General features: G+C 43.4%; 1 protein-coding gene across 1 annotated transcript in view; it reads left to right on the forward strand.

The window, feature by feature from the left end:
* CD109 (CD109 molecule) overlaps window positions 1–17,000 on the forward strand; it is a 95,301-nt gene extending 78,301 nt beyond the window's left edge. Inside the window, exons 30-33 of the mRNA XM_056856180.1 lie at window positions 7,036–7,178; window positions 12,380–12,536; window positions 13,321–13,423; window positions 16,825–17,000. Coding sequence (XP_056712158.1) covers window positions 7,036–7,178; window positions 12,380–12,536; window positions 13,321–13,423; window positions 16,825–17,000 — 579 coding nt within the window. The remainder of the gene's footprint in view (window positions 1–7,035; window positions 7,179–12,379; window positions 12,537–13,320; window positions 13,424–16,824) is intronic.
* The last annotated feature ends 216 nt before the right edge of the window (window positions 17,001–17,216 follow it).

A 17,216-nucleotide genomic window follows, 5' to 3' on the forward strand; every position in this document is an offset into this window, starting at 1 on the left:
ATTGCCAGTTCTATTTCCTGCCTTGATCGGGAGAGCAGCCTTTGCAGCTCTCTGCTATTAAGGATAGAATTATCGAGCCTTACTCTATTTCCACTAACTATATCTAATTCTAATTCTACTTATACTATTATCTTATATCCTAATCTTTCCTATTCCTTTGTAAGGACATAGAAAATAATTTTTAAAAGAACAGAGATCCCTTCCCGCCAAAACAAAATGGCGGATCGGCAGGGAGATAATTACATCGCCACAGCCGATAAGGATCCTAGTCTCCTCAAGGCTACACCTCATCCATCCGAGGTAATCCAGCCTTCCACAAGTCAGCAAATTGACTTGAAGGCAAAAGCAAAAAGAAAAAGCGATGCAGGCGGCAGCAGTGGCAAGCGCAAAAAGGTCGGCTCGACCGGTAACAAGCGCGCCAAACGCCTCATCGAAACAGCCCGCGCAGGAAAGATTACAGCGGCGGGCGGCGCGAGGAGTTCAGCGGCATCGTCTGCTTCCTCCTCCACATCCCTTCGGGTGCGGGGCCAGGAATTTGGCGGCTCGCCTTTACCTTCGGGAACACAAGCTTCGGACGCGGAGCAGCAGCCCCCTCTGGCACCCGACGCCCACTCCCTGCAACTTTCCAGGGAACGGGACCAGGAGGCTGGCGGCTCGCCTTTGCCTCATGCCAGTACGTCCTTAGGCGGCTCGCCTGTAATTCAAGGACGACAAACGGCAGCGGAGACTCCATCTACCGGTAGGATCCCCCCCCCTCTGCAACACGAAGGTCTAGCCTTCTTAAAGGCAGAGCTCACTTCCCTGATTAAAGACGCCTTCACTGAAGGCTTAAGAGCAGTACAACCCATTGCTATGCAAAGTTACCCAGCTCAGGGTGTGCAAGCCCAAGGCTATTTCAGCATGCCCCCCCCCCTGAACCAACCCACAACAGACAATGTTTCTGGTTTTCCACAAGGGGAGGGAAAATGGCCCACCAAAACTACCCCTAAAGACGGCTCTATGCATCAGGCCATGCAAGGGGATGAAGGAGATCAATCTATTTATTCAGGTGGCAATGATAGTGAAAGGGAAGAAGGTGAATTCAGTTCCGATGGGGAAGATATAATTGAACACCCTAAACAATCAAGGGTTTTTTGTGCAGAGGAATTTCCTCTATTATTATCAAAGACGCTAGCTGCACTTGATCTTTCAGATGACACTGACACTCAGAATTTTCAGAGTAAAAAAGGAACCAAAGAGTTCTTTCACATGCATGACACTCCTGACAGAGTGATACCGGTACCAGACTACTTCCTGTCCCTCATGAAGTCAGAATGGGAAAAACCAATGACTTCAAAGCAGTGGCCTATAACATCTAGAAAGTTCTACAACGTAGATCAAGCCACATCAGACATACTGAAGGTCCCCCCAGTGGAAGCACCAGTCACTGCACTTCACACAGCAGACCTAGTAGCTGAGGAAGATCAGACACTGATTAGGGACCCTGCTGACAGAAAGGCAGAACTAGCATGCAAAAAGTCACACGAAGCATCTGCATTAGCTATTAAGGCGTCAGTGACATCGGCATTGGTCTCTAGAGCAGCAATAATTTGGGCCAGAAAATTGTTACAGCTCGTTCCCCAAGAGGAGAAGCAGGCCACAGAGGGCGTGTCTAGACTATTAAGGGCAGTTTCCTTTCTGGCCGACTCAACACTAGACACTATGACCTACGCAGCTAGGGCCATGGCCACCACAGCGGCAGCTAGAAGGGCGCTTTGGCTCCGCCCATGGCAAGCGACCCACCGATCAAAATCGGTTTTAATGGGTTTCCCTTACCAGGGAAAAAGGCTGTTCGGAGACAAACTAGATCCCATTTTAGTCGAAACTAAGGATAAGAAGAAGGCATTACCAAAAACCCTTCAAAAGGAATACAAAAACCAGACATTTCGCTCTTACCACACACTTCAAAGGTTCAGATCTGACCAACGCCGTGGACAATGGAACCAGAACCGTAGCTCCTTTCGGAGAGGAGGAAGGTTTAATAGAGGTTCAAAGTTCACACCCTATCAGAGCGACAAAGGGAGTAAGCCCAGTCGCCAAACTAAACAGTGACGCCACACTACAGCCGGTGGGAGGAAGGCTAAATCATTTTCAACCACAATGGTCATCCTCCCGTCCAGACCATTGGGTCATGAACATAATTACTCAGGGATACAAAATAGAATTTGCTCACATTCCATCAAACAGACTAGTAATTTCACCAGTCTCCAGGAACAAGGACAAACTTCAGAGAACACTAGAAGCTATACAACACTTGATAGATATCAAGGCCATAGAGACAGTGCCTCCATCGGAATGCTCATCGGGAATCTATTCAGTATTCTTCACAGTTCCCAAGAGAGATGGAGGATGGAGAGCCATCCTAGATTTGAAGTTTCTGAACAGATTCATCCCTTTGAGGCGTTTCCGGATGGAGACATTAAAAACAGTAACCGAGGCATTACAACCTATGGATTTTCTAACCTCCATAGACCTCACAGAGGCATACTTACATATTCTCATACACCCTCAACACCGTCGCTTTCTAAGATTCCTTTATCAAGGAATTCATTACCAATTCAGGGCCCTCCCCTTCGGATTAACATCTGCTCCAAGGGTATTCACCAAAGTCCTAGTGGCTCTAGTGGCGGAACTGCGCAAACAGGGCATAAGAATACACCCCTACTTAGACGACATATTGATTTGTGCAGACTCACGACAGCAAAGCATACAACACACAAAACTGGTAATAGAAAATCTGTCATCACACGGATTCCTGATAAATTACAGAAAGAGCAAGGTAACTCCATCTCAAAGACTGACACACTTAGGAGTAGAAATAGACACACAACAAAACAAACTATTTCTCACAAGAGAAAAAATCGTTCTCATTTCTGCACTAGCCAGAAAGACATATGCCGCCAGATCGTCCAAACTCATGTCCCTTGCCAAATTGCAGGGACACATGGTAGCATGCATACCCACTATCCAATGGGCAAGATTGCATGCCAGACCTCTACAACGGCTCCTCAGGCCGTATCAAAGAGACATACAAAAGAAAAGGGACTTCAACATCCTGCTTACCAAGGATGCCAAAAACAGCTTGCAATGGTGGTCGGACCCAAGCAATCTGTCAAAGGGCCTTCGGTTTATTTATCCAATTCCTCATCAGATATATACGGATGCGTGCACAACTGGATGGGGAGCGACTCTTCACAATCACATAGCCCAAGGAACATGGACCCCACAGGAACAGAAACTCCATATAAACGCTCTGGAGATCAGAGCGATTTACAAGGCCTTACACAGCTTCAAGCAACAAATACAAGGGAAAGACATATTGATCAGGACAGACAATGTGGCCGCAAAGGCACACTTAAACAAACAAGGGGGGTCCAGATCGCTAGCACTACACAGGGAAGTACTTCCGATACTCAGGTGGGCAGAGTCCAATCTAGCGTCACTACGCGCAGAACACATAAAAGGAACAATCAATGTACAGGCAGATTGGCTCAGCAGGGAGACGATCAGCGAGGCAGAATGGTCTCTTCATCCAGACATCTTCCACTGCATCACACAAAAATTCGGAACACCAGTAGTGGACCTATTTGCGAACACTACGAATCATCAACTTCCCCGTTACTACTCCAGATACATACAGATAGGAGCGGAACAAACGGACGCTCTAACGGCTCCCTGGCCCAAGGGGATGCTATATGCATTTCCACCCCTTCCACTCATACCAAGAGTACTAAGGAGGATAAGGGCGCTGAAGGCACATGTATTGTTAGTGGCACCGTACTGGCCCAGACGTCCATGGTTTTCCACCTTAATTCAGATGTCAAACAACAACATCTGGAAGCTACCAACCAGACCAGACCTTCTAACTCAGGGCCCAGTTTGTCATCCAGATCCAGGATGGTACAAAATGACCGTATGGGAATTGAAAGGGACAGGTTGCATAGATTAGGATACACAGAGGATATAATTAATACCATCCAGGCGGCTCACAGACCTTCAACACAGAGAATCTATAACTCAACATGGAAGGCATTCACCAGATGGTGCAGACGCAAAAACATCAACCCACTCAAACCACGAACATTTGGCATCCTTTCCTTCTTACAGGAAGGGCACAGGATCGGGTTAGCCATCGCCACCTTAAAAAGGCAGCTAGCTTCAATAGCCACAATAGTGCCACGAGTAGCAGGCTACAGAATAACCAGGCATCCTCACATAAAATCATTCCTTAGGGGTTTGTCTATAACCGCACCTCCTACAAGACACAGGTTTCCCACTTGGAGCCTACACACGGTTCTCACCGCACTTACAAAGCCTCCATTCGAACCGCTTTCACAGGTTGGGTTAAAATGGTTAAGAATGAAAGTCCTATTTCTGACAGCGGTAACCACAGCGCGTAGGGTATCTGAAATAGGAGCCCTCTCGATACGACCAGGCCTCATTACCTTTCACAAGGACAAGGTAGTCCTACGCCATGACCACTCCTTCATTCCCAAGTGTAATACAAAGTTCCACAGGGAACAAGACATAATCCTTCCATCATTCTGCCCTAACCCTAAGACACCGTTAGAGAAGACTTGGCATTTGTTAGACGCTCGTAGAGCACTTCACGTATACATGACCAGAACAGAAAGCATCAGAAAATCTGAATCTCTTTTTATCAACATCTCTCAACCAAAAAAGGGTAAGCCCATGTCAAGGGCATCAATTAGCCGCACCATTTCCTTATGCATAAAAACAGCATACAAGGAAAGCAAACTACCCATTCCTGGAGGGATAACGGCCCATTCAGTCCGAAGTGCAGCCACTTCCGCTGCCTTTGATAGACAAGCTTCTATAGAAGAAATTTGCAAGGCGGCTACTTGGTCGTCTGTGTCTACATTTGTTAGACACTACAAATTAAACCTCTACTCTTCATCCGACGCCGCCTTCGGAAGAAGAGTGCTACAGAGCATATTACAGGACGTCTAACCCTCCCAGGGCGGGGACTGCTCTTATATGTCCCATCATAAAGATGCCCTTTGTCCCTCTGAGCCGAGAAAGAGCCTTGGCTACTTACCGTGAAGGCTTCTTCTGCTCAGAGGGACGAAGGGCATCTTGCCCTCCCTGACGTCCATCAATTGTTCAGTTATAATTATGTTTCAAGGTTATTGTTGAAGTTCACAGTGTACGTAGTTCAAATTACAATTTCGTAAAGTTTAACACATTTCTTAGTTTTCTTCCTACTAATATTCTAAGGCTTGGAAAGTTTTAGAACTGGCAATAGGGGGCGTTTACCCTGAGAAGCCAGGAAAAAATTTAAATATTAAATCCTGCCTCCCGAGCTAAGAGGAAAAGGAAACACCCATCATAAAGATGCCCTTCGTCCCTCTGAGCAGAAGAAGCCTTCACGGTAAGTAGCCAAGGCTCTTTCTCCATCCGGTTACAGCCCACTGAACTCCTTCCCCAGTTTTGTTCTTGGGGGACAGCCAACCCTCAGGAACAGCACAGGGGTCAAAGAAGGAGTCTGTGGTATGTCTCTGTGAATGGGAGTGGAAATCATGGGAATCACCACCCTCTCTTCTGAAGATGTCAGTGCCCTCTATCTTTAGAACTGAGTGGTAAGATCCTAACTATGATTGCTAAGATCAGTGGTGTTTAACTTTAGAAGATAACGCTGAAGGAAGTTAGTTCCATGGAAGCAGCCTTAATTTGATGGCAGTTTCACCTTTAGTTTGTTTTGCTATGTAAGAGAGAATTTGATTGTGGTAGCAAACGTCAAGCCAAGATCTGACAGATGGGCATGATTGAATAGTTTGTCAATGCCCTCTGCTGGGCAGAATGTGACACTACCTTGTTAGTTCATTTGATCGAAGCATTCTTCAGTGTAAGGCAACTGTTTTCGTGGGATATGTCCTGGAATACATCTCATATAGCTGGTTCAGTCTTTGCCTTCTTTTGGGTGGTCTTCCTTCCTGGCTAAGGTTCCACTTATGGGTTCTGTTGCTGGAAAGTCATGACCTTCTTAAAAAGGTGCTAGTTTTTCTTCAGTGGTTCTTCATGAGTGGACCATCTTGAAAGACATCTCAAGCACCAATGTCATCTTTGAACTTGCCATTTGAAGTGACCAGATAAAGCAGCCACAATTATACTTAAACAGAAGAGTGTCCCCACCCCTCACCCAGGAATTTGGCTCTCATTGTGTCTTTTCAGTCTCATCTTAAGAACACATTCCTGGGAATAAACTCCACTGAATAAAATGGAGCTTACTGCTAAGAAGACATGCTTAGGATTGCTGTCTTTCTCTTGTTACTTGTGCATGTGATATGAAGGAAAGTGAAGCACAGGAAAAAAATAAGGAATAATGAGAGGAAGAACTTCCCCAGAAGTTCTAATAGGGAACACTAACAGAGAATTTGCTGGGCTCCTGGGCTACTATGACATATATGCATGTTAAATAAAAATAATAATTTTTTGAGTCTGGGGGCAGAATGGTTTCAGCTAGTGTTCTTTGTTCATTATTGGATGAATGGATATTTGCAATACTATCATTTTCCTGGGTATAGAGGATTCATTTTATGAAACTCTCAAAAATCAACAAGATGATGGGTACAGTAAATGCAAACCTTCCATCAAATGGTAGTTTGTAAGGACAAATCTTGGAATTCACAAAAAATTTGAGATTTGGCCATTATTCAAAGTAATGTGATATTACTAACAGCGTACCTGGTAAGCGATTCAGAATAGTGTGTTTGATTCTGTTTCTTTGACTTCATTCATTCCCTGCTTTTCTTCCCAAAGTAGTTTGCAGCATACTGTTTGGCTACAAAATATTTTATGATGAATGCTAATACCAGATGTCAGACTAGAAAAAAATTCAGAACCTACCGTCTAGACTGCCTTGTGTCTACCTTTGCCTCTTTGTCTGGGGTTTGTCATTGTCCCTCTGTAAGATCTGACAGTGCACTATACATGCTCCACTCATGTTGCCAATTTTTTACGTTTGCACTCCTGTAGCTCAATATTGTGTACAATGTGAAAAATCCACATAATGACATGAGGAGTAGACCGACACAGAATCAAGAAGCCTTTGACTTGGATGTTGTTGTGAAGGATAATAAAAATCAAATAAACCACGTAACCTTGAATGTTTGCACTAGGTAAGAAATTTATGTGAAATCACCAGTTGTCTTCTTTTTGTATATATAGAATGTTTATAACGTGTGAGACAGGTGAGCACTTTTGTATCTTTATGTAGAGCTTTCCCCTGAATAACATGTTTTGAAAGGGATCAGATACTGTATACATAATGAAACAGAAGAAGTGATAGTTTGATCAAGTAAATGATAGACACATTTAGAAACAAAATATTATTAACAAAATATTATTAAATGAAACTTGCCATTGTTTCTAATAATTCAATTACCCCACCAAGGCTGTAATCCCAATGAATCAAGGGTACATGTCTGCGTCAATATTGTTTCGGATAAAGTAGCAAGTTATTCTCCTTCCCCTCCTTCTCCTTCTTCTCCTTCTCCTCCTCTGTGTACTTTATTTCCTGGTTTTTCTTTGAATCCTATTAAAGCTTACCATCCCTACCTTGACCAGGCTGTTTGACTTCATAGTTAGTCACATACAATTAATATTGCAACCAAGATGTAGCTAGCTGTGTGGTTTTATATCCCTTTAGAACCACTATCATCTGACTGATATTTATCTATTTGGTTAAGACTATTTATACCCTGCCTTAACTCCTCAGACTCAAGGCAGCTAACAAAACAACAAAAGCTCCAAGAATATAAACTATCATAAACGTCTCACATCAAGTTAAAACCCAATACGTAATGAATACACACAATTTAAAAACAATGCACATAGTTAAAATGCAGCTGTTGGGCTGTTGGATTTGAGAGACCCTTCAGATCTCACATCAGTCAGAGAGTCAACAAGGGAGCAATTCTAAGCAAGTCTACTGAGAAATAAGTCTTACGTTGTTCAATAGGGAAAGTGTCCTTAGGATTTTAGCCCAAGAATCTCTGAGGAAATGTCTCCTACTGAAATTCAATTTCTTAGCTGTAAAATAAGCGTACTTATGGCCTTCTTCATATGGCTGTAGTGAGGGTGAATTAAATAAAGACGACCTGAGTTTGATCCCAACGGAAGTCGGTTTCAGGTAGATGGCTCAAGGTTGACTCATCCTTCCATCCTTCCGAGGTCAGTAACATGAGTACCCAGCTTGCTGGGGGTAAAGGGAAGATGACTGGGGAAGGCACTGGCAAACCACCCCGTAAACAAAGTCTGCCTAGTGAACATTGGGATGTGATGTCACCCCATGGATCAGGAATGACCCGGTGCTTGCACAGGGGACCTTTACCTTTTTTTATAATGTATAAATTAAGGGTCTAATCCAGTTCACGAATACAGAGAATTCATACTGGAATACAGAGCTTTGTTCTCCTCCCTCCCATGTCACCATCCAATCCTCCCTTCCCCTTCTCAGTCAGAGATGCCTGAAGCTTATTCTCCCGTTCCTTAATGGAGCAATGCATCAGGCACTGATGTTCATGCCTGGTAGGATAGGAGTCTGAAATGAAACCAAAGATCAGGTATCCAGGGAGTCAGAAGTTCATACGGAGCTGCCAAAACAATCTCAGGGTTGGGCCAAAGGGAGGGGAAGTCCACGGAGTATAGTTGAGCTCAGGTAAGCTGTCCAAATCCACCAGGCAGGCAAGTGCAGAGGCAAGGTGTGAGGTCCAAAAGGCAGTGGTCAAGAACCAGTAACAATAGAATAAGCCCAGACTATAGACCATCTGTTCAAACTGGAGGGCCCAGCCTGGAGGCAACAGTTTTTCAATGAGATCCAAAACCCAATTTTGTTTGTAGAAAATAATTGCACCTTGATGGCAGTCAGGTCTCCTCCCATCTACAGTTACAACACAGACACAATGTGTGCTGTTCCAGCTTAGTTATTTGTTTTCAATAGCAGCTACTTTGGCCTGGCACTTCATCCCACAGATGGTTTTATTTGTGTCTAATCTCATGAGCCAGCTTCAGTCAGCGGTTGTGCTGAACTTCTTTCAAAGCCGTATCTGTATTTAAACCACCATGCTGCCAAGCCTGTGAGCATGGCTTTGAAAAGCGAGTCTTCCTCGCTTGCAAATTGTCCTTGTAGAAAAAGCAACGGTTTGTTCAGTTACTTCTAACTACTGTCAGGCATTCAGAGTAGAGATAGGAGGCACACTCCCTTCCAGGGAACCAGTGGTGCTTTACTGTTCCTGCCAAAGAGTATACTTCTGATACCTATTTCAAGAACTCCATCAGAAATCACTAAAGTGTTATCTCATATAAAATAAAAAGCTACAAATATATTTTCATAGTCTAGTCATGTGTTGACATGATGATGTGGTTTTCAGGTATCTAAAATGTTCTGAGATTATCATCGTGGGCGAGGGAGTGCTTTCGTGAGCAGTCACTGGATGTTGAGAAAGGAGGAAAACCCTAGAGGCTTTATTAAATTATTTTAGTTCAATTATGCAAATTATCAGAAGTGTTACTTAATGGGACCATCAACAAATTAAGTTTTCAGTAGATTTATTTCTGCTTGATGTACAGGCCTTTTATGCATGGGCTGTTTGCGTTCAAAATGCTGTTCTCCTAATGCACAGCATTTGAATTTGAATTCTCAAATTACTATGCACAGGGGCTTTTTCCCCCAAAAGAAATTCCCGGAGTACTTATGCATCCACAGCTAAAATGTACAGCGCCTGATGTCATCGACTTGCAACCCCTCTTTTAAAAAGTTTTTTTGTTTACGTATGTGCTCTAGTGGTAAATCACTAGACAGAGGGTGACCTACATTGGCGCATGCATTAGTCCCTCCTCTGCCATTTTCAACCAAAACAGAGAATCACTCCCTGCCACCCCAGGGAAGTGTGTGTGTGTTTACACACTGTGCATGTGCCCGCGTGCTCCATGCTGCTGTTTCATTTACACAAGGCATCCATCCACAGATACACACACTCACACATATACACACACCCCAACACTCACAGTAGCCACTGCCACCAGTGCTGCCACATCACATGCAAGCATGGGGAGATTACAGTGGGACTAGAGGAGCATTTCCTTGCCTGCCTCAGTGGGCAACCTCAAGCACTTGCCGCGCTGACTAAGAGGATATCTTTCCCCTTGTTTTTCCTCCCCTGGCTGCTGCTGCCTCCTTCTCTCTCTCCTCCTCCATCTCAGAGGGATGGTGATTTGGAATCAGGAATCCAGGATAGAGGAAGGGGAAAGGGGGAACAAATCATTCAGGAACAAGAGTGAGCAAGTGAGCAACCAAAACAAACCTCATAATGACCAGACATACAGAGGGTGAACACTCACTTGGTCTTTTACTATTCATCGTTCTATCACTAATCCTGCACTTGTTAATTTTTTTTTTAAAAACCCACACATCCTGCTTTGCGCAGGTCACCATTTCACCCTGCTGCTGCCTTTGGAATAAGGCTTGCAGCTGGACGGCTCGCCCAGCTGCTTAAGGGCATTGGAGGCGGCATGGCTGCCCGATTCTTTCTCCAACTCAGAGAGGAGGGGTTGGATGACAGCTGGGAAGGATGAGTGAGAGGGAGGAGCGAGAATGAGGACGTGCGCAGACAAACCCCAAGTTAAACCTGTGCACAGAAGTGGCAATATCAACAATAAAATTAATAATAATTTCTAAATGTAAAACAGTAAAACCCCAATTAAAAGCCTTAAAACTCCAGAATAGGATTTGGCCTAGGCTATCTTAACTACTGTTAATTTTATTAATGTTGGTTGTAACTATTTTTGCTCAATCATCCATGCTCGTTTGGAGAAAAAGATGATTCGGTTCTCAGTATAGCCCAAGGGAGTTCCTGCCTTCACACAATATCTTTTGCCACTGTCATTCTACCTCCCCTAGCAGGCAAGAAGTAGGCATCTTCTTGGCATTTCCACCTCCCCTTTCTTATTCTGTCACAGGGCTTGGTTTCTTCCCTGTAGGAGGAAGAAGGAGACGGCAGAAGAAATACTCACTTGCAAGTTGTGGCAGCGGACAAATCTGGGTCAAATTAATCACTTGATGAATATATGTCTAATATTTTCCAAATGTAGGGAAATGAATATTCTACACAAGCGTTTTGTTACGTTACTCCATAGGTAACTGCAAGGTTACAGGTTAGGACAGCTGGAGTGCATTTCTAACTTTGGGACGTGAGCGAGGGTATGATGTTTAAAATGCTGTGAGGGCCCTATCCTGACCAGACCTGCAGTGCAGAGCTATTGTTTCCACCTCCCATGACTTTTCAAATTCCGAAACAGCCACTGGAGAGGGATGTATAGCCATTTGGGGGCTATAAGGGGCAGCAGAGGTATAAGAGTCCCTCAGCCTGCTCCACTTTAACATGGTGAGGGGGTCCTCCTGCCAGCCACAAGAACACCATTGCATGTAATTTGGCCCTTAGACACAATTGTGCTTTTCCCAAGTAACTGGGAGCTGGTTCAAAAACTGTCTTGGACCCCACAGAAGATTTCTATGGAAGGACATGTGTGTGTGTGTGTGTATGACAGAGGGGGGAGTGGTTTTTTTTTTACTGTTTCCCCCTCCTGCAGCAGACCTCAGACTCATCCACATGCTGTTCCTGAAGAGCTCCTGCCCCTGGGGTTGCCAACTCCGGATTGGAAAATTCCTGGATATTTAGGGGTGGGGCCTGGTGAGGGTGGGGTTTGGGGAGAGGAGGTTGCTCAGCAGGGTATAATGCCATACAGTCTATCCTCCAGAACACCATTTTGTCCAGGGGAACTGGTCTCTGATCTAGAGATCAGTTATAGTCCTGGGTGATCCCCAGGGCTCACCTGGGAGTTCGCAACCCTACCTTTCACCAGGAGTAGCATTTTGGCTGCCATTTTGGACTGCAGCAGGAGGGTAGAGTAGGGAAATTCATATTCCACAGATGGAAATCCTTCTGTCCATGGAAACTCTCTACGGGATCCAATCCATTTTCTTGAACCTGTGCCCTCTATCTTTGCAGTGGAAAAATGAGCACCCATGCCCTTCACTAGGCTTATACACAGCGTGTAGCTCATATGGCTCTATGTTCATACAGTTTGCGTGACACTGCCCAGTCAAAGGTGGGAAGAATGTGTCATATCATATGCTCATACAGGAACACCACCAGTTATTTTGTAAGAATCCTTGCACCTGAGCATTCATACTCTTCAGCCTAGTCAGGTTTCGGAACTAAGCCATTCTTTCATCATTTCTGCATAAAGGTTTTAATACTAGAGTATTTGATTGTTTTATTTCCAAATGAAATGTCTCTTCTCCTTTCCCCCTTTTTAGGTATTTGGGAACTGACACATCTTCAAGGACTGGTATGGTTCTTATGGAAGTTGGATTGTTGAGTGGTTTCTCTCTGACACCTGGTTTTGTGCCACCAGATGATATTATTAGGAAAGTGGAGAAAGATGAAGGCAAATTATATTTATATTTGGACTACGTAAGTCAACACTAGACAAAAATATTACCCTTTGTCATAATTCCATTAGACTAAAATTATTACCGTAATATACACGGTTATTTTTAAAAATCTAAATAATCCTTTTTTTGAACTGGTAAAACAACAGTATTCTCATAAGAAGTCATCCTACTTCTGTAGTCAAAATAGGGATTCTTACAGGAGTAAATGCAACATTTTTGAATAGAGATTTTGTGGACCCAGCTTGCTGAATATACTCTATATTTATTTTAAATATTTATTAGCCACCTTTGTACCTCACAGGAGCTCAAGGCATCTTACAATGCAAACTCCAACAAAACGCAATGAAATATATCAAACCCACCAATTTAAAATCAACATTTGAAAACTGTCAGTGGGCAGAACTGAAACTGATACAGCATACCAAATGGGAATTTACAGCATGTTTCCAGAATGTGCTCTCCGCATAAGAAAGAAAGTGGGAGGGAGCCCTGGCCTTGTGTGAATTCTTTCCCCATGAATTTGGAACCTGTGTGTGTACATGTGTGAATGAACTAGTGTGTGGCATGTTCTGTTATCTGCAAATATACTTTGACAATGCCATCTGCCCACCCTGTTTGGTGGGAGGCTGCATTTGTAACTGCTTGCACAGCTTTTGATGTTTGTTCATGCAAAATGTTCAACCATTCCATGAAATGCTGGCATTATTTCTTTTTAGCAGTGAGGACCTTAGGCATTGAGTCATATTGTCGTACCTTTCAGAAGCATGTCCTGTTCTTTGAACGTATCCTATCTTATTTTCCAGTTGAATAAAACAGAATTTTGTGTGGATGTTCCAACTGTGAGATATTTCAAAGTTGCAAATACTCAAGATGCTTCCGTAAATGTAGTGGATTACTACGAACCCAGTAAGTGCACATCAGTTTTGACAATACATTCAGTGCTGAAATACCTAGTTGTGTTCAGCACAGTGAGGAATGAGCTCTTTAATTTAATAAAGGGTATTAAATGGCGGATTGTGTGTGATGCACAAGCATTAATAGAAACAAATTTAATTCCATTCACAGTAGGAGCAGCAATGTTTTTCTCTGTCTTAAGTGGCATCAAGTGGTAGCATATTTTTGGTTGACACCAGTTGACGGATCTGATCCCTTGTGTTCTAAAATAAAGAACTAATGTTGGACCTGTTCAGTTACCAACTTAATAATTATCTTTTAGGTGGCTACTAGTGTGATAGTATTCTTATGTCAAGAGTTGTATAGAAGAAAAAGAAGAGTTGGTTTTTATATTCTGACTTCCTCTACCACTTAAGGAAGAATCAAAACAGCTTACAATCACCTTCCCTTCCCCTCCCCACAACAGACACCCTGTGAGGTAGGTGGGGCTCAGAGAGTGTGACTAGCCCAAGGTCACCCAGCTAGCTTCATGTGGAGGAGTGGGGAATCAGAGTCCACCATTCCAAACCACCGCTCTTAACCACTACACCATGCTGCTGGCTCTCAGAAAACAGAAGGAAAGGAGGGCACACAGCCATGGAAGCTGGTTGGGTGACTTTGGGCCAGTCACACACTCTCAGTCTAACATACCTCACTGGGTCATTGTGGGGATAAAATGGGGGAGAGGGGAACAATGTAAGATGCTTTGGGTCCTCATTGGGGAGAAAGGTGGGCTATAAAGTAAATATTTTTTTAATTAAAATGTAGGGTTTGCACAAGGTTTGTACTAAAATATACCTGATGGAAAAGAAAAAATAAGAATGGACAGAATAACTTGGAAATTTTTGACAGGGGAATGCTTAGGTTTGTCATTATTAAGGGTAAGAGCCTTCTAAGCCATTAAATTGGAAAGGATGAGAGACCCGAGAAAGACTCAGGCATGCTGAGGTTCTGGAAGTGGCTCTGTGCACCTCTTGTGATTTCCTGGAGTTAAGAAATGAGTTATTCTTTCCCATGTTATATGCAAAGAGCATGTTGAGTTGTGGCGTTGTAGGAAGCTGGGAGACAGGTGTATCTCATTCAAAAGAGAACTCTCTCATCCACCTGATCTCCACCCACAGCAGATACGCAAGTTCCCAATGTGAAAGTAGTTTGTGCATTGCCTAGGAATGGAATATGAAGCCCCGTTTGGATGTGGTGGTGACACAGGGCACAAGAAATATGTGGAAAAATATTTTTGACATAGGAGATACATGTGGAACATTCCCATATTCAGTTAGATTGCATTGTATTGTGGCCCTAATACTGAAAGGTGTCAGGAAAACTAATGGTGTTCTAGAATGTTCTTTCGGTGAACTTGTCATTGGGTAGATGCTGTGTGTGGTGGAAGAGTAGGATTGTGCTTACCTGCTTGCCTACTGGCACATGCGTTACAACCCCAGGTTCCCCCAGGTGCACATTAATGTGTGTAAAGTATTCATAGGTCTCAAGTTTGTAAAATCAACATAAGAGTTCCAAGATAAATAGCTACTTCCTAGATTGCATATAAGATTGTGGTTGTGCAATTTAGGTGTGTGCCCATACTGTTCATGTGTAGACTATATATAAATGTTAACATCTATGCACAGATGTCCAGCTAGGCAAGACAGGCATGCTTAGAGGGTAGGACACCACTGACACACAGAGTTTAGTGAAAAGTTTGCCTAATATGGGCCTTTATGAGTCCTACCTTCTTTTATCATAATTAGTAGTACAAGCGGAAACCCTTGAGGAATTTGCTGAGAAGAGGAAATCCCACACCCGCTGGTCTCCGCTTCCTCCTGTTCCTTTTTTCTTCCTCCTACTGCTCCCTTTCTCTCCCCTGCCACTTCCCCCTCCCTTCCCAGCTACTGCTGTCATGCTCGGTTATCAGTACCTGCACCGCTTCCTAATCCTTCCCCATTGCATCTGCCTAGCTCACTCACTCAGTGTCACTGCCTTCTACCTTCCTTGCCACTTTACACATTTGCTCACCTCCTTTCCCTCCTGCCTCCTCCTTTTCCCACTGCTCCTGATATCTCCTGTTTATGAGGTTCTTAAGCAACCCTCAGAATGGTGGCTGTGATCTTGTGACAAAATATAGTGAGAGCTCCTTGTTTGCCTTGTAAGGTTGGCTTTTTTTCCCCTTTCAGATTTTTCTGTAGACCTGAAGGCTGACCCATTTTGTAGACATCCCCTACCCTAAGTACATGACCTAACTGTGCAGATTTTTTGATCCACTCTGGGGCCATTGTTCAGAGTAAAATACAATGAATGCATACCATATATGTGGTACATTATTTGAATGCATTTCTTGGCACAGCTAGTTTTTATGAATGCAAAGTCTAATTAATAGAATATACTTTTGGAAGACATGGATATAGCCTGGTTGTCTTTGATTAATTGCTTGTATAACAGAACTTTCTTCAAGAATTTATGAAAACTTTTCTTACAAGAACTGCTCTCATCACTTAAAGCATCATTTATACAATTGTTTGTTTGAATTAAAACCTGCAGGTTGAAAGACATTGTTTGTAACAGAAATTAGTTGACCTAATTTTCCCAGGGCTCTAAACCAAGTCATGATGTGCATTGGTGAAGATTTACTTTTAAAAAGGAAGAAATGCTGGTGGATTATTTTTCCTTGAATGTGTCCAGCTTTAAAACAAAACTTGGTTGCATTGTTTTAAAGCTATTTCCCCGGAAAACTCAGAAATTTGCTGAAGGGCATTTACTTACAAAAAATTATATGTGAAATATATTCTGGGTTTCTGAAGCCACAGCCAATATCTTATTGCAGTTGGCCTAAAATAATTGTTTTCCTGTTGGTTTGTCCTAAAGCTTGGATCAGTGCTGGAGTAAAAACCTTATGAGGCCTACTGCAAAAGAACATATCATTAAGGCTGTAACTGTAACTGAATTTTTGGCACTTCTAATTTATTCATCTTATGCAATATTTGTAGACATTCAAAAATATAGTATCAAAAAATATTCCAACCACTCCTAAAATAACATCAACAACTACAATAATAGTAACAACAATAATAACAGTAACAACAACAATAATATAACCCAACAACTTGTACCTGTAATTGCAGTATAGCATGTTGTATATCCTTTGTCTTGAGATGATGTGTGAGTCCAAATCACTGTAGAGTAGGTCTGAGACCCCCCTGTAGACACGTGTCACAGCAGGATTTCTATGACCTTGGACTGAACAACCATGTCAGCCATGTAGCGTTTTAGATACCTGCTTCAATGATGAATTAATATATTCTCCTTAAAGCATACAAAATTTAAATTTGTTGTGATAGGATTGTCATACTCCAGCATCATTGTTGACCATTCTTTCATAGGGAGAAGAGCAATGAGAAGCTATAACTCTGAAGTGATGCAGAGTCTATCGTCTTGTGCCCTCTGTGGAAACGAGTGTGATTTCTGTGGAACGCATTCAGATAGTTCTTCAGGAATTTCCCTCTCCTGTGAACTGTTTTTGGTACACATAAGCCTTCTGTACATGTGGCTGGTCTAAGAAGGCATGTATCCCATACTACACTTCTCTCTCTCTCTCTCTCTCTCTCTCTCTCTCTCTCTCTCTCTCTCCCTCTCCCTCTCCCTCTCCCTCTCCCTCTCCCTCTCCCTCTCCCTCTCCCTCTCCCTCTCCCTCTCCCTCTCCCTCCCCCTCCCCCTCTCCCTCTCCCTCCCCCTCCCCCTCCCCCTCCCCCCCTCCCCCCCCTCCCCCCCTCTC

This window comes from Euleptes europaea, chromosome 10 (genome assembly GCF_029931775.1).
Source record: "Euleptes europaea isolate rEulEur1 chromosome 10, rEulEur1.hap1, whole genome shotgun sequence".
NCBI classification, from domain to species: Eukaryota; Metazoa; Chordata; class Lepidosauria; order Squamata; family Sphaerodactylidae; genus Euleptes; species Euleptes europaea.